The sequence below is a fragment of the Microtus ochrogaster genome, linkage group LG4 (genome assembly GCF_000317375.1).
Source record: "Microtus ochrogaster isolate Prairie Vole_2 linkage group LG4, MicOch1.0, whole genome shotgun sequence".
In the NCBI taxonomy this organism is placed as follows: Eukaryota; Metazoa; Chordata; class Mammalia; order Rodentia; family Cricetidae; genus Microtus; species Microtus ochrogaster.
This window is the reverse complement of record NC_022030.1, coordinates 42,029,435-42,047,510: the sequence shown is the minus strand read 5'-3', so window position 1 is coordinate 42,047,510 and position 18,076 is coordinate 42,029,435. Positions and strand designations below refer to the sequence as shown.

General features: G+C 40.9%; 1 protein-coding gene across 15 annotated transcripts in view; it reads left to right on the top strand.

Moving 5' to 3' along the window:
• Positions 1-18,076, top strand: part of Map2 (microtubule associated protein 2) — a 269,160-nt gene that overhangs the window by 223,813 nt on the left and 27,271 nt on the right. For 8 of the 15 annotated variants that reach the window (XM_026786324.1, XM_005361447.3, XM_026786325.1 and 5 more), the window contains 4 exons: positions 1,594-1,671; positions 12,484-16,200; positions 16,379-16,585; positions 16,742-16,876. In XM_026786324.1, the coding sequence (XP_026642125.1) occupies positions 1,594-1,671; positions 12,484-16,200; positions 16,379-16,585; positions 16,742-16,876 (4,137 nt within the window). The remainder of the gene's footprint in view (positions 1-1,593; positions 1,672-12,483; positions 16,201-16,378; positions 16,586-16,741; positions 16,877-18,076) is intronic. The other 7 variants (XM_026786331.1, XM_026786329.1, XM_026786334.1 and 4 more) reach the window with 4 other exon arrangements.

Here is an 18,076-nt window from a genome sequence, read left to right as displayed (position 1 = left end):
GGCTCTCAGCCAAAGGCTTGCTGCCCTGTGCAGAGATATACAGATATGTGTGTTGATACATGAATACATTAATAATAAATGATAGATAGGTAATAGATGCAAAGATAAATTACAGCTACATAGATGATTAATAGATACATATATAGCTAAGTGGATAGACTGAAACATACATACATATATATAGTTAAACAACTATTATATATATATATATGTTAGATAATAGAGAGGGGATAGACCCTAGATAAGTGGGTAAGTAGACAGATATATATGTATAAATGGAAGGAGACTTTCTAGGATTCAGTCTATCTATTTCCTACACACATATGCCCAATCTGCCAAAAGGCATGGCTTCTAAATCCTAAAATTTTTTTCCTATTTTATAGCTCATTGAATCCTTAATATTTTTTCCTGATTAAGAATCCTTGAAATGTCTACTAAAAATCAAGAATAAAAATATTTTCCTTTTCCAGATTAAGAGATTAGAATATAGTCAATATGTATCATTCTGAGTGTTTTAATATCAAGGGCTTTCTTTCTCATGAACAGAATTGGAAAAAAATACCTAATTTAAAATGTTAACCTTTAATCTATCATCCACTCCAGTTCTTTCTTTCTTTGAAATAAAATTCAAGTTTTACAATTTTAAATCTTAAAAATACATGGCACAAATCTCAGAGTTAGGAGCTAAACACCTGATGTCACAAAGCCACCTCTAAGGTACAACTATATCATAAAACTTGAGTTCATGTAATGTATGGAATAGACCAGCCACTGGCATTCATTGAGAACTATTGCCTTTGAAGCTCCTTCCCTGCATAGAAAGGTCACATGGAAGGTAAGTGTCTAGGAGGAAGTCAGAGGCGGTTCAGAGCCCTGCCCAATATGCTAATTCACTGTGATACCCAAACCAGGAAGTGGCCCAGCTCCCACTGGGTGGGTGGAGCTTGTCTGATGGCCACCATACTCTTCCTTTCTGACAGTGAAAGATAAAGGAAGTTTAACCTAAACTGGAGGTGAAGTCTTATTTAAAATGTTTATCAAGCAATGTGACTATGAATGATCAAGATAATATTTGTTTATAGACTTTGCAGAACATTCAAAAGTTTGTTGTTTTTGATTAGACAATTCTAATCCCAAACAAAATGCTTGCCTGGGTGTATTATAATGTAGTATCTCAGGGCTAAATGAAGTTACAAATTTAACTTGGATTTTTTTTTTTTTCTGGTTTTTCGAGACGGTTTCTCTGTAGCTTCTTGGTTCCTGTCCCGGAACTAGCTCTTGTAGACCAGGCTGGCCTCGAACTCACAGAGATCCGCCTGTCTCTGCCTCCCGAGTGCTGGGATTAAACATGTGCGCCACCACCTCCCAGCTTTTTTTTTTATTTAGAAATACAATAGATTTTTTTTTCATTCGTTTCCAACTCATTTTTATGCAGAAAAGGCTTTTTATAAATACGGAATGTTAATCTTCTAAGTTGTCAACAGGTAAATCAGGTAAAGATAAGAGCTCCTTAGGAGTCTGTTTGCAGACTGAAGAACCACAGGACTGAGAGAATTAACTGTTCTGTCTCACTTCTCTGTGTTTGATCTGCAGCAGCTGAGGAAACAGCTCATCTGCCACCTTCCCCACCACCATCGCCAGCCTCAGAACAGGCAGTTGCAGTGGAGGAAGGTATGTTCTTGACTTTCTAGGGTTGAGGCTGTCCAACAGGGTAAACAATAAACTCCAGTCCACAGCCAGGGACACCAGTGCCAGGTAGCGCAGACAGGGCTGGTGTGAACTCAGAGCGTCAAGAAGCAAATAAGCCCAAAAATGAAAATAGAATCTGTGTTTTATATAAAATCAAAAGCTTAAGAATATGGTCAATATTATATAAAAGAAAAAATCGACTACGTGAAAACTCCGTGTTCAAGTTGCTAGAATAACTATTAGCAGTTAGCTTAATGTGGAGATGTTGGACCGAAATAACAATCCTTTTACAGCTGAAAAGAAATAACAAATACAATCCGAAGACAGCAGGAGTCAGTACTTTTAAAGGGAAGTGCCAGAAGTTGTGTGCTTTACTCACGGTTATATTGCCAAGACTGCTCCCAGGGGCTGCCCCATAGCAAAATCTCACCAAAAATTAATGAATGAACATATACTGAGAGCAGTGAACAAGAAGCCATGGATGCTTCCCCACTGAGACCTACTACCGTCCATGAATACATTTATGAACTTGCTTCACACAGAACACCACATCAGCATTTCAGTTCTCATTGACAAAACAGAGGCATGCTTTGAGAACATCCATTCAGAATGTGAGACGAGAAGCACTAGATCACACTGCTTCAGACTCCGAGTGTACGCAAAGGCTGGCTGATCTTTGGAAGAGGAACAACAGTGGCTTATTGTCAGTTTGCATGCCCTAAGGCCATTTGATTCATTTTCTCTTTCATTTGCTTTTCCTCATGTTGTCACTTCAGAAATTATTTGCCATGTAAAAGATAAATAACATCATCTCTAAACATTTTTCATGTTATAATTCATAATCTGATTCATTTCAATTTTTCCTAAATACAGAAAACTAAATTACTCGACCACATGCTGTTAGCTCTGAGGCAGTTTTCTTTTTAGTCCCAGATTTTTAAGCAACACCTCTTCTTTGTGGTAAGCTTTTTCATAATTAAACCAACCCCCTTCTAATCTGATACCTGAAATAACAGAAAACAAGCAAAATCATTCTGTGAAAAGAAAATGGCAACTGTGATTAGTGTATAGCAGCAATTTGCTATTAGTTAATCTTAAATGTCATTTACAGTACCCTTTATACATCTGAAAGATTCTGTTTGGACTGACTTACGCTTTTTCTGTCATCTGGGCCATATTTATTGAGCACCTACAGTGTCCCAGAAACACTTTGAATTCCTAGAAAAGGCTTGAGAACAAAGCATACATAATCCTTCCTTTCAGAGAACAAACTGCAGGGTGAAAAAGAATGCAATAAATAAGCTTACAAATAATTCAAGTGGATTACCTCCAGGAAGGGTAAGGACAGCAGCCTCTGCACAGAGAAAAGGGATCCTTCTTTTCTTGTATTTCTAGTTCCAAAATGAGAGGAAATATTGGTAGATCACAGGTGAAAACTGTGGGGCAGAGGAAACAGGATGCGCAAACACACACAAGTAGATGCAAAGATGCTATGTTCTAGGACAGGGAGCCATGGCTAACAAGTAGTGAGAAGGGGGGAAAGGATTAAGAAATAGAGTGTAGTAACTAACTTGCTGGGGCCAAGGGCTTGGATTTCATCCATTGTCTACTGGAGATGCAGTAGGAAGCTGCGCATGACAGTTGTCTCATCTCTGTGTCTGAACTCCCACTTAAAACCATCAGTGTGCCCAAGAATCCTCTTAACCCAGAAAGGGCTACGATGTTCACAGAGCTGACCCACTCCAAAAGTCTGCTTGAGGTCGGGTTATTGACTACTCTTACTCAGCGGGAATTGTAGCAGAAAAGCACAGAGATTCCTCCTATCTGTCTGGGGATCCACTTGGTCTCTTCCTTACAGAAAACACGTCACACACAGTGAGAACATGAATAAATCAGACATGGCTTCAGTTTCACATCAGAATGTAAGGAATTGCCTTCCTCAAATTGGTCCAGTATATTCAGGGAAGATGCTCCTCCCTTCTCATTCCAAGTCATTCAGTTATATTTCAAACCTTACTCTGTGTTTTCCATTTATTTCTTTTTCAAAAGAGACATTAAGATACATAAAGAGATCGAATGATAGATCACTATCTTTTAAGTTATGTGAAAAGATATGCGTATATTTTATAAACCCTACATAATTCATTTAAATCAGATGATAATCTCATCTTTAATGTGTGAACGGATCAAGGCAAAGTTCTATTGATCCTTTATCTCAAACCCTAATAAAATTAATGTTCAACAAATAACAGATTTTTTTAAAAAAAAAGTTAAATTAAGAAAACAAGCTAGTGAGTGACAAGCTATAAGAAAAGAAGGAACTGTTTGGTTCCTTAAGTTTTCAATGAGTTGCTGAAGATACAGTGTGGTGTACCACTGAGAGCAGGTTTACTGGGAGAAGGAACAGGCGGGCTTCATCCATTGTCTAAGAGATTCTTTCCCGTCCAGGACACAAACTCTCCAGCAACTTTGAGGGCACAGGGACAGGCACAACCTGATCCTTTTATACAAATGGAAGAGAGCACTTTGATTCATATTGAGTAAATAGTGGCTCTGGGGACTCTTGCTTCTTAATTAACAGACATTTATTTAAAAGGGGAATGCTTCCATTGAAAATAATTTGACATTCATCACTTTAAAAACATCCATTTACTGTAATTATGTAATATTAGTGTATCTCATATCTCAGTATGTGTCCTTATTTGGTAAAATAGCTAATAGAGATTTTATTGAAAAAAATTAACAAGTAGCTCTCATAGGAAGCAAATCATGGCTCTGCTCTAGAAGGCTCTGTTAGCTACAATGTGTCCCCACCTCCTTTCCTCTTTCTTGTTAGTCATAGCAGCTCATCCGGACTGAGCTGTCAGAATACAAAAGGCTGTGAAAATCCAAGAGAATACTCTAGACCAGAGGTCCTTCTGCGTTGTGCAGTTAATCCAGAATTCTGGTGATATTTTCCAGTGACATAGAGACGGCAGCAGAATTGTTGTTATCAGAAAGTAGCTTCTCTCCATGTCATTTGTGGGTGGCAGTCCCACCAGGACACGGAGGAATCTTTGGCCAGAAGCTGGCAAATTGAAGAAAGATGGAAGGGAACACTGTGTGTGGGGTCAGCTGCCTTCTGCTCTGTGCCATGAGACAACAGTATTAATCAGTCCTTGGTAGCCCATGAGCGCTAGGTTCTCATAAACATGACTACAGATTTGTTCCAAAACAGTCTGATCAACCAAGGCTGAGTTTGGAAGGACAAATCTTCCTTTTGCCCAATATAAAATTTTAGATGTGATAATAAAAAGTTTAAGTAAACACAAACTAGAAGGAAAATATTCCTCAGTCAGAATCAGCTAAAACTCATTTCTGAAGTCTGTAGTTATGCAGAAGAGCTATGTGAAAAGGCCAAGGTTCTCAAGGTCATCCTATCCTTTTGAAAGTCACTTGTTAAATGAAGTAGATTATTGCATGATTAAAAACAGTTCCCAAGGGGCTGGAGATATGGCTCAGTGGTTAAGAGCACTGACTGTTCTTCCAGAGGTCCCGGGTTCAATTCCCAGCACCCACATGGCAGCTCACAACTGTCTGAAGATCCAGTTGCAGGGAATCTGACACCTTCACACCAATGCACATAAAATAAAGTTAAATAAACCATAAAAATATTTTTAAAAAAACAGTTCCCAAATTACATTAACTTATAGTAAATGATGAACAAAGCCATGAAAGTAGCTTATAAAGTAAATTCACATTTTCCCTAAGTTTATCAACTTTAAATCCAACTGCCAAGTTAAGGTAAAGAAGGAAACTTAAAGCTGAGCAAATGGAAGACACCATGCTAACATATATGTAGTTACACACAGGTTCATCCGGAAAAGGGCACTTGCCCCCAAACCTGACAACCTGAGTTTGACCCCAAAGACCCATGTTGTGGCAGGAGAGAACCAAGTTGTCCCATGCCCTTCACTTGTATAGCATAGTGTACATTGCACCTGTAGGCATTTGTGTGTGTGCATGCATATATGCCATGAGAATACACACGAAGGATAATTTTAAATAGCTACACATTATGTTGGCAGTTTTACCAATATCTTATCATTTATTTCATCCAGCAACCCACAGAGATAGAAATTTACATGTTTTTGTCAGGGATATCATTGTTTAGCTCTGAATAAATGACTCAGCTAGGATTTATATCTAAATCTGGATCTTCCAACTCAGAATTCCATACTTCCCTAAAGCTAAAGTTCTCAGGGTTGGTACTATACAATTGTGCAAGTCAATTGTCTTTAGACAGGAGTCTGGTACAAGCTACCATTCTTATGTGGATTTTTATAAAATGACTTCCAAATACATACTCCATTCCTTATTTATTTGTTTGTCTATTTATTTTGTATCACATCCCCACCCCAATGGGTGGTCACCAAAGCATCCATCATGTACATTTCATCTCTGCAACAAACGAGACTCTAACACCTCTGTCTTCCCCCTTGGGGACTCTGCACTGCTCAGACTCTCACACACACACACACACACACACACACACACACACACACATACATACACACATATATACAATGTTCTGGTTTATCTCTGAGGCTTGCATCCCAGACAGCCTTTACTCACAATTTCTGAGAAGAAATTGAAGTTCTTAGAACACACAGTCCTGGGAGAGACCTGGTCTTGGTCAGCTATCCCTTTTGAGTGAAGACACAAGGTCTAAGGAGAAATGGCCATTCTGCTTTGGCAACTAAAGGTCCCACAAATGGTTCTGCCATGCTGGGACTAGACCAAAAGTTTTCAAAATATAAAAATATCACGTCTTGTGAGATGTTATAGATCTGCGAGTGTTTTTAGAAAGTCAAATGCTCCAGAAGACTGAAACATCACCGAGTACCTAGCACCTCCTCACCACCAGCTCTTAGCTCTTCACTGCCCCCTTTGTGTTGTAATCTTCTCCTTCCCAGAAAACAAATGCAGAAAAGCAGAGAAATACATAACTCATTTTTTTCCTTATTTGACAATGCATGAAATCAGTTGAACAAGTTTAACATTTTATTAGTTTGCATGCTTGGTGTCCGAGAGTCACTGGAGAACATGTGACTGACAAGGACCAATCCCAAGACCAGAGCTACCGTCTAGTCTCTGCTTCAGAACAGGTCCTCAGCAATTGTCTGCTCAGCTACTGCTGAGAATAGCAACCATCATTTTGGGGTTAATCTTCCCTATGGTATAATAACTACCATTATTATGAGAAATTTCTGCACATTCGACAAGGAATAACTTTTACAGGACTAGTGTGCTGACTAGTAACTAATGGGCTAAAGGGCTAAAAGCATTTTCTCCACAGAGTGTTATTTTTAATATGCTCGTGCTTTTAAATCTGTTTCCAGTTTCCAGTACTTGGTTATTGAAAGAAAACCGACAGTCCTTACGTTACAGTGCATTGGCAAAGTAAGACCAGAATAGAGTCTAGAGTGACATACTTTAATGTAGGCCTAGATATAAGTAATATTGATTAGTGAATACTTGGGTAACCTGGACATAATTCTGAGAGATTACTGCCTTGAAAGCCAAATGGGGCACATCCTTAAGGTTTTAGGCTCATTGGCTCATAGGAGAGTCCGGATGACCCTAAACACATTAATCTATAATGTGAACGGGAGGAACTTTATTACTTTCCAACTGAAATCATTAAAACTTAAATTAAGCAAAATGTTAAGCATTTGTGCATGACTAACTAATCACAGTTCAAAAGGAGACTTTTCTCCCCCGTAGTAGAGCAGACATGGTACCCTGGCAACGTTTCTCTTTCTTAATTTCTGATTGTGTTAACGTATGAATCCACCTTCAGGAAGAAATGTCTTTGAAAGAATGCATTTGTTTTGTGATGATCTGTTTCTGCTCGAATTTTTCCTTGGTTATTCTGAATTACTGGAGAAGGATGCACAGCTAATTTCTATTTCACAGCAGGGGTGTCAATGTGTTTCATTCTTTTAGATCAATGGTAAATTCCCCTAAATAATAGTCTTAGCTAAGTACCCAGAAAAGCATGCGCCATCCACTGCCTCCATCCTCCATCAGCTCAGTTTGTCTCAGCCCCTTCCATCCTGCGGTGCTGCTTGGGTGACCCTTCATGTCCTCCTGTGGGTGTCTGTCTCGTCTGTCTGATCTCATGTCTGTCTTGTCCAGTTCTCCCTGCAGTTTCTTCCTGTGTGTCTGTTTGTAGATGAAGGGGCTGAGGATCGAGTGAGTCCTCTTCACAGGTTCCCCAGCCATGAACCTGCCAGGAGCGGGGAGAGGCGTAGGCTCCTAGCCCCCTCCATCTCGGTGTCTGTGCCTGAGGAGGACCCTTACAATTCGGATGAGGAGTACTATGAGCACCCTTTGTTCAGCTCAGAGTGGACTAGTGTGCTCCCCCGTGGCACAGCACAGAGCGCAGAGGGCCACTTAGACCAGGAGAAAGGTGAACAGGAGCATGGTGCCCTTTTGCTCCTCCTCCCAGCCTGCAGCTCTGTGCACACACATCATGTTCAGTGTGCTTTGGTGTGGTGGTGGGTGGGCACAAGCTTGTTTTGTCCACATGAAAGTGAAGTCCCTAGATACGGAGTTTTCCACTGAGATGCCTCAAATTTATATGAAAGAAATGAGTTACATGAAACGAATAAGCATTTCCCTTTTTCTTTTTTTATATTATTGCTCCTATGAGATGGAAAGGGAGAAGAAAAAGGAAGAAGAAGCAATTCAATTAAAGTATTACTCCTTTTTGTTCCTTGTAAATAAATTATTCAGTAAGAACACGTTATTTACCTGAACTGAAGAAGATGACCCCAATGTTTATTTTCCTCCTTAGATTAGGACCAGTCTCAAATAGAAGTCACTTTTTTACAATTATATTTATAGCTTGTTCTTTAAAATATAATAAAGATCCACTTTGAGCAGAATAAATGTTATGAGATGAAAATGTATGACTACATGTCACTAAGTAAGAAATTGGGGTTTCTTTGGTGGCTGTTCTCAACTCACCTCAGCAGAGCTGGTCTAAAATGAAGGCTGGGACTCAGGGCCTTGGTCCCATACAGCTGAGCTGCCTATGTGTGGCTACCTATCATGGGCATGAAATTCAGGGGGTGTGGGCTCCACTTGTCTCGTTTTAACTAAGGATTTTTTTTTTTTTGTAAAGAAGAAAATACCACTAAAATATTTTGCTTGGACATAAGTATTTCCGGGTGAGGATAATGACGTGATGCGTGCAGAAGAGCTCATTTTCACGAGAGACAGACAATCCCAAGGAGAAAAATCAGCTGGCACATTGCCAGGCACAGGCATGATAGTGAGGTTTTCCCAAGTCATATTGAAAACCAAAGAGCTCCAACCGCTCTGGCACCCTAGGAAGCATACCCAGCATTAAATGAAGCCCAGTACTTTAACAGTGCAAACTGAAAGTGACTGAAATTATTGACTGAATAAATTTTTAATTAAGGGATAGGTACAGGGGCACAAGCATACCTGATTCAAAATTTAAAAATCTAAGGTCAAAACATTATGTGAATCTAAAAATTAGTAAATTAACTTGGTTAGACTTCATCTGATAAGCTGGCCCTGGTGAAGTTAGATACACTTAAAGTTCTTTAACTGGAATGAAAATGTGCGCATTATAAAAAATTTCCAATAATAAAACAGAATAGAAAATTTTTAAATATCCATTACAAAATTAAATTACAGACACAAAAATGTCTGCGTGGTAAATGTGGAAAGATAGATGAGGGAGTTCTACCACCCTCCAGGGTGTTAATATTTCCTAAAAAAGAAAATTTCTTCCCTTTCCATCTATAGTCTTTCCCACCAGGCCTTTTGACAATGTCTAATTGTTTTATGGAACTATCATAAGAATCTTCTCACTGCAGACTTCAAAACAGCTAATGTGGTTTCCTTTCATTTATTAAAGGGTAAAATGGATTCACTTATTTTTGTGGATATTTGAAATGTAAATGAAATCAAATGAAAAAATAATTTGTGGCCGTCAGAAGCTTAATATTTGCATTTAAAGGCTGACATTATTTCCATTTATACTTTAGGGAGGAGTTATTTTTGGCAGTCTGAGTGCCACTCCATCATCTGTTTCTAATGATTTTATTTTGAATTGCATTGTAAGATGATATTGCTAATACAGACACTTTTTCTTACTGTCAGAAAGAACTATATATGAATTATTATTGACTAAGTAGTGTGAAAACAGTTGTATTCAAGGGGAAAAAGATCAAATTTTCAAGTTAAAAAGTATTTTACTTTCTCTTTCTTTTCCTTGAGTATCAAATAATTCAATGGCAGCATTATAAATTGACCTTTATAGCCGTTCCTTAGAAGCACTGTATTTAGAGTACTCTGATGGACTTTTTGATGAAACATTGAGTAGGTAACACTTTGAGGCTAAGGCTATTTTATTCCTAAAATTGTCTTTGAAAGATTCCACATTTTAAATAATGCAGTCAGGGATTCTTGTGTAGGGACTTCCTGCATTGGAGAAAACACGTGTCTAGCCAACTGGGAAGCTTGTTTTCCACGTACCAGTACATCTGTCTTCTCTCCATCTGCTGGGGCGACACCATCTCTAATTTCCAACAAGCCTTCCCCCTGTGCTCATCTTGCTGCCATTCCCACGAGGGTGATCAATCCATAAAACCCTTTCAGCTCTCAATTTTTAAAATGAATAGCACAGTCTTTTAATTAGTTTTCAAAGTCATTTCTATCAGCATATTATACATCATAAATTTCCATTGAGTACACAATGTGTCTGTCATTCGGTTATTAATTTGCTCAGACAGAAAAGGAAAGCATACCTGATGCCCCAGAGATGTCATGCAAATGGAGCTGAAAGTGTTCCATGAATAATATTTCTGTCCTTTTGTGTATTGTTCTGTGGTCATGATGTCAACATCTTTTCCATCCCCAAAAAGACGAAACGCTAAAGGGTGCGATGGCCGAGGACAGGAAACCTGCTGCCCTTCCTGGGAAAGAGCATGGTGCTGCTAAGCCCTCAGACTACCCCCAGGGCCTCAGTGAGGGCCAAGTGGAATCTAGCGCAGAGGCGCAGATAGTTCCAGAAGACAGTGCCCTGGCAGGGGCTCCATATGAGAAAAGTGTAAAAGAAGTCACGGAGGTGGCTTCGGACGTAAAAATTCCTTCCTCTATCAAGGAAGGTGTGTGTCTGTCAGGATTTGCATGCGTGCCGCAAATGTGCTGCCGTGGTTTTCACCAAGCGAATGCCTTTCCAGTGCCGGTCCACCGCTGGGTCTTCTCATGGTCATAAGACACCATTTCAGGCTTTGTGAGCGGAGACTGTGGCTTGCGCAGATGCTGTGAGAGCTTGGTTGTCCCCTGCTGCAGCTGGTTGTCCTTTGCCATGATACAATACGCTTTGCCGCAGGCTGATAATGCTGTGTGAACTCTTCCTTGGTTTACCCCCTCCCTCATCATTGCCAGTGTTTGCCAGTCACATTGCTAATACATGTATATTTTTGTTTTTATGTTTTGGGACAGCAATTCATACGCTTATTTTTCAAACCCTAGAGCTGGATTTTAGCACGTACAGGCTTAAGTGATACAATCGCTTTTGTTTGCAGCGCAGAGTGCTGTTTTTATGCTTCAACAAATGTTGCTGATTTGGTTTTCCTTCAACACCTGTTGGTGCTCCCCTTGTCATTGTCTCTGGGGGGCAGCGCACCCCGGATCATGCCTGTATCGCTTGAATTTTCATTCATCTAGATTTCATTACAGGTTTTAACTACTTCATTGCTCTCATTACAATAACACCCACAGTCCTATCAGGTCATGATGCCCCATCTTCAGGAGATGGCTGAATTTTTATGAGTCACCACCAAATCCTTTTCAAATCACTGAGCTAAGTGCTGGTGACCACAGGAAATAGTTTAAAAGAGACACTTAGATTGGCATGTAAATAAAGCCGAGACCATGTCACTTGTTTGATGTCAAGTATTTCCAAGGCCAACAAGAGCCAATGTGTTGCTAGCTGGCCATGTCCAGGCAATGACGTCAGGACCCTGGGGAGGAAGACATTGTAGTAGTTGACTTTTTTGAAAAATGTCTTGCTCCTCCCATTGTTATAGTTCAGAAACCATGACTGCAAGTTAAAAATTTAGATTAAATACAAACTGCCTCATCAATTCTTAGGTCATGTATGTAAAATTTGACATCAAATGTTTACTTTAACCTCAGCTATTTTCTGAAACCTTTGGTCAATAACTTTCAATATCCCCATATGGGTCCTCACAGTTTTTCATCAAGTTACCTGAAACTGCTAATACTTGAATCATTATTTGCTTCTTGGCATGTGTCCCAGGACCTGCCAGTTCATTTTCAAGTGAGAAAATTTGAAACACTCAGGAAATATCCTCCATGTACATGTTCTTGTACCCTGTTATCTAGTTCCTTGATGTGGATTCATTTCCACCTCAATCAACAGATTGAAGACTTTCCTTTTTCCTTCTAACATGCACCATATAGTGTATAGAAGAGATCAAATAGACAGAAAGGATAAGTAGTCTGAGGCCAATTCTTCTGATAATGTGTGCACAATTGATTTAGAAGAGGACTTCACTCAGTACTAGTACACACAGATTCCAGTCCTGACATTCCATGTTCATCCTTCAGTGGGCAGCATGCTTGCATGGTCCATAGCTTCCCCTTGACCCGCTCATTCACCTCCTATTTGTAAGTATGATTTTAAGCTTACTGCCCGAAAGCTGTTGCCTATTGTTTGCTTAAAAACCAACCCAATTACTTCAGATTTACTTACAGCCTCGAAGATGGAATTCCCTGAGCCGCAGAAATTGGCTTCCTCTTTCGCTGAGCCTTTAGACAAGGGAGAAAAGGAATCGGAGATGCAGAGTAAGCCTGGTGAAGATTTTGAGCATGCTGCCTTAGTTCCTCAGCCAGAGATAACTAAAACTCCCCAGAATAAAAAGGATGTTCAAGACATGGAAGGGGAAAAGTCACCTCCCGTCCCATTTGCGCACACTTTTGGTACCAACCTGGAAGACATAAAACAGAACGTAGAACCAAGCATAGCAGTACCTAGCATCGGCCTGTCTGCAGAGCCTCTAGCTCCAAAAGAGCAGAAAGACTGGTTCATTGAAATGCCAATGGAATCAAAGAAAGATGAATGGGGTTTAGCTGCCCCAATATCTCCTGGCCCTCTGACACCCATGAGGGAAAAAGACATGCTGGAGGATATTCCAAGATGGGAAGGGAAGCAGTTTGATTCTCCCATGCCAAGTCCCTTTCATGGTGGAAGTTTCACTCTTCCTCTCGATATTATAAAGAGTGAAAGAATCACAGAAGTACCACAACCCTTGGCTCCTGTCTTCTTCCAACCAGATGACAAAACATCCCTGCCGGATACCAGTGACCTAGCTACTGCCAAAGATAGTTCTAGAGATGAGGAGCCACAGAAAGATAAAGCAGACAAGGCAGATGTTCCAGTCTCAGAAGCTGCCACCCTACCGAAAGATGCTCACGATCCAGTTGGGGAAGGCGATATCAGGGAAAGTGTTTCAGGGGAAGAAAAGGGTACCACAAATCAAGAGATAAAAGAAACTTCAATCCTCAGTGGTCAGGAACCTACACTCACTGAAGATGAACCACACACAAAGCTTGATGAGAAATTAGTGGTTTCCATTGAAGAAGCTGTGGCAAAAGAACATGAACCCCCCAAATTGAGAGACGATGAAACAGGTGTAATTCAGACCTCCACCGAGCTTTCTTCCTCCAAAGAACAGAAAGACCAAGAACATGTAACCGATGAGTTAAAACAGGACTCCTTCCCTATAAGTCTGGAACAAGCTCTTTCAGTTCCAGCCATGACCTCTGAGACCTTGGAAAAAGTGACATCTGAGCCAGAGGCAGTGAGTGAAATGAGAGAAACCCAGGGACTTTTTGAGGAGAACATGGCTGTCAAAGATAAGTTTGAAGGAGTTGGGTCTGCAACAATAGCTGAGGTTGGTGTGCCATTTTATGAAGATAAATCAGGAATGTCCAAATACTTTGAAACATCTGCACTGAAGGAAGAAGTGGCAAAAAGCAAGCAGTTGGGCAGTGATTACTATGAACTGAGTGATGCAAGAGGAAGTGCCCAGGAATCTTTTGACACTGTACCTCCCAAGGACCAGCATGATGAAAAGGAACTTCAGGCAAAAGAATCCCAGCCCAGTGCTCCACCAGAGGAAGCAGGATACAGCACTCTTGCCCAGAGTTATCCATCTGAGCTACCTGAAGAACCAAGTTCTCCTCAAGAAAGGATGTTCACTATTGACCCAAAAGTTTATGGGGAGAAAAGGGACCTTCACAGTAAGAACAAGGATGATTTGACCCTTAGTCGAAGTTTAGGGCTTGGTGGACGGTCTGCAATAGAACAAAGAAGCATGTCGATCAACTTGCCTATGTCTTGCCTCGATTCCATCGCCCTTGGGTTTAACTTTGGCCGGGGCCATGATCTTTCCCCTCTGGCTTCTGATATTTTAACTAACACGAGTGGAAGCATGGATGAAGGAGATGATTACCTTCCCCCTACCACACCTGCAGTGGAGAAGGTCCCTTGCTTCCCAGTAGAGAGCAAAGAGGAAGGCAAGAAGGCAGAGGAAGTAAAAGCGACTGGAGAACAAATTATTCAGATTGAGACATCCTCTGAATCACCCTTCCCAGCCAAAGAATATTACAAAAATGGTACCGTCATGGCCCCTGACCTGCCTGAGATGCTAGATCTGGCAGGAACCAGGTCCAGGTTAGCTTCTGTGAGTGCAGATGCTGAGGTTGCCAGGAGAAAATCAGTCCCATCAGAGGCTGTGATTGCAGAGAGTAGTACTGCTTTGCCACCTGTCGCTGATGAAAACCAAGTCACTGGAAAACCTGACAGTCAACTTGAAGACATGGGATACTGTGTGTTCAATAAATACACAGTTCCTCTACCATCACCAGTTCAAGACAGTGAGAATTTGTCGGGAGAGAGTGGCTCATTTTATGAAGGAACTGATGACAAAGTCCGTAGAGATTTGGCGACAGACCTTTCACTGATTGAAGTAAAACTTGCAGCTGCAGGAAGAGTCAAAGATGAGTTCACTGCTGAGAAAGAGGCATCTCCACCCACTTCTGCTGACAAATCAGGACTGAGTCGGGAGGTTGACCATGACAGGAAAACTAATGACAAACTGGATACTGTTCTTGAAAAGAGTGAAGAGCATGTTGAATTAAAGGAAGTTACCAAAGAGGCTGAAGAGGCTGGTGAGAAAGTGGAGATCTTTGGGTTAGGTGTAACCTATGATGAGGCCTCTGCCAAAGAACTGACAACAGCTGAATACACGTCACCAGAGAAAGCAGCAAAAGGTCTCAGTTCAGTGCCGGAGGTGGCTGAGGTGGAACCAACCGCTAAAGCCGATCAGGGGCTAGATTTTGCTGCAACGAAAGCTGAGCCAAGTCCGTTAGATATAAAAGTCAGTGACTTTGGACAGATGGCTTCAGGGATGAATGTAGATGCCACAGAGCTCAAGTTCGAGGTTTCTCAGGAACTGACCCTCTCATCCAAAGGACCTCAAGAAGACGATTCATTCCTGGGTATTGAGTCTGGCAACATGAAAGAAGGTCTCAAAGTCAGTGAAACAGAAGTCAAAGAGAAGGTAGCAAAGCCTGACCTGGTGCATCAGGAGGCTGTAGACAAAGAAGAGTCCTATGAGTCTAGCGGTGAGCACGAGAGCCTCACGATGGAGTCCCTGAAGCCAGATGAGGGCAAGAAGGAAACCTCTCCAGAGTCATCTCTGATTCAAGACGAGGTTGCCCGCAAACTGTCTGTGGAAATCCCTTGCCCGCCTCCTGTTTCGGAGGCTGACTTATCCACAGATGAGAAAGCTGAGGTTCAAATGGAATTTATTCAGCTGCCAAAGGAAGAAAGCACTGAGACTCCAGATATACCTGCCATACCTTCTGATGTCACCCAGCCACAGCCTGAAGCAGGTGTGCCTGAACCAGCAGAGGTCCCAAGTGAGGAAGAGATAGAAGCTGGGGGAGAATATGACAAACTGCTCTTCCGCTCAGACACCCTTCAGATTACTGACCTGGTTGTCCCAGGAAGTAGAGAGGAATTTGTGGAGACCTGCCCAGGTGAACACAAAGGTGGGATTGAGTCTGTAGTGACCATCGAGGATGACTTCATCACTGTAGTGCAGACCACAACAGATGAAGGCGAGTCAGGGTCCCATAGTGTGCGCTTTGCAGCTCTAGCTCAGCCTGAGGAAGAAAGGAGACCGTGCTCTCACGATGAAGAGCTTGAAGTAGAGATGGCAGCAGAAGCCCAGGCAGAACCCAAGGATGGCTCTCCAGATGCCCCAGCTACCCCTGAGAGAGAAGAGGTTGCATACTCAGAATATAAAACAGAAACCTACGATGATTACAAAGATGAGACCACCATTGATGACTCCATCATGGATGCTGACAGCCTGTGGGTGGACACTCAAGGTGTGCTTCTTTTTCAATCTTCTCCCAAATAAAGCCCATAGCCTAGTGGGGAATTTGGTTAAGATTTAAAAAAAGAAGGGTCTCTATTTACATGACAATATGTTAAGTATATGACGGCTTTTATGCATCTGTCACTAATGCTATCACTGTTGTTGCCATGGTTTGCTTTGCTCCACAGATGATGATAGAAGCATCATCCAGGAACAGTTAGAAACTATCCCTAAAGAGGAGAAGGCTGAGAAGGAAGCTCGGAGACCATCTCTTGAAAAACATAGAAAAGAAAAACCCTTTAAAACCGGGAGAGGCAGAATTTCCACTCCTGAAAGAAAAGTAGCTAAAAAGGAACCTAGCACGGTCTCCAGGGATGAAGTGAGAAGGAAAAAAGGTTCATTTAACAATCACTTCTTTTAAAATGTGTTTTTTTATTAATTTCCGATTACTCTACTGAAAAAGCCTAACTTATGACAAATTTGTTCATTTTTGTTCCAAGTGTTTATTTTCTTTCCTGATGGTATGCTGTTTTGTGTTTTCTTGTTCATAGCAGTTTATAAGAAGGCTGAACTTGCTAAAAAAACAGAAGTTCAGGCCCACTCTCCTTCCAGGAAACTCATTTTAAAACCTGCTATCAAATACACTAGACCAACTCATCTCTCCTGTGTTAAGCGGAAAACCACAGGTGACTGTTCAGTTTTGCAATGTGGCTGGCAAACAGAGACGTATTTTATTTTAACCTCATTACTGTAGAAGCTTCTTCATTTTGTTTTACTTCCAAATCTCAGCAATCATGAACAGTTTCGCTATTTAAGTGTCTTGTATCATTATTCTTTTTTTTCCTTCCCTGCAGAAGAGGTCATGACCATCTGTCTCTTTGTCATTGCTCAGACATAGCAGTGCGTGATTGTATCTTGGCATTGTGCTCTAGTGTCACGTTCTGGGGATCCCTATTTTCATTCTGTGTGTTTGCTTAGACGATGGCGATGAATTTAACCGTGGTATGCATTCTCATTATTTTGCTTATTTATCTCCTCCATGCTTAAATCCATGTATATTTGTCCTATTTTCTCAATTATTACTGCCAAATCTGTTACTGGTGTTGACTTTACTGAGACAATGTATACTGACTTAGACATTGGAAATGAAAAACCTGTAGAAGTAATGCTGATTTTCAAGATTTTTTGCTTTAGCTGGAAAAAAAGATGAAGAAAGAAAGGAAATGATGTCTATCCTATCTGATTTTATTCTTCAAGTCCAAAACGAACTCCCTTCAACCTCCTATACTCCATCTTTGGGATTTTCTTAAAGTTATTAATCCAGACTGTCAAATGGTCCACTATAATTCAATGTGCAGAAGAATACTAAGTTAAAACTCCAGTCCCTTAAGAGTTAATTAAATTAGAAATAAACTTGGTTTCTATAGCCTCAGCCCTGGGAGACAGAGTCAGGTGGCTCTCCAGATAGACCTCCAGTGTGACTCCAGCCAGGGCTACATTAAGACACCAAGTATAAGAGAGAAGGGAGACACATGTCTGTTTTGTCACATGGTCATTTCTGTCACCCCAAGTATACACATCTATAAGCTTAAAAAATCAAGTAGAACAAAGGATGAAGCATGGTAGACATCATCTGAAAGGGGGCTTTAGAGACAGCTTTATTGTTACAAACTCTCCCTGCTCTTTCAGAGACCTGAGTTTGGGTCCCAGAATCCACACAGCAGTTCACAACCTTCTATAACTCCAGTTCCAGAGGATCCGACCCCATCTTCTAGCCTCTGTGGGTACCACACATATGTTGTAGTGACATTCAGGCAAAACACACATGCACATAAAATCTGTTATTAAAAGAAATCATAGTAAAAGTCTACACAGCTCTCTACAAT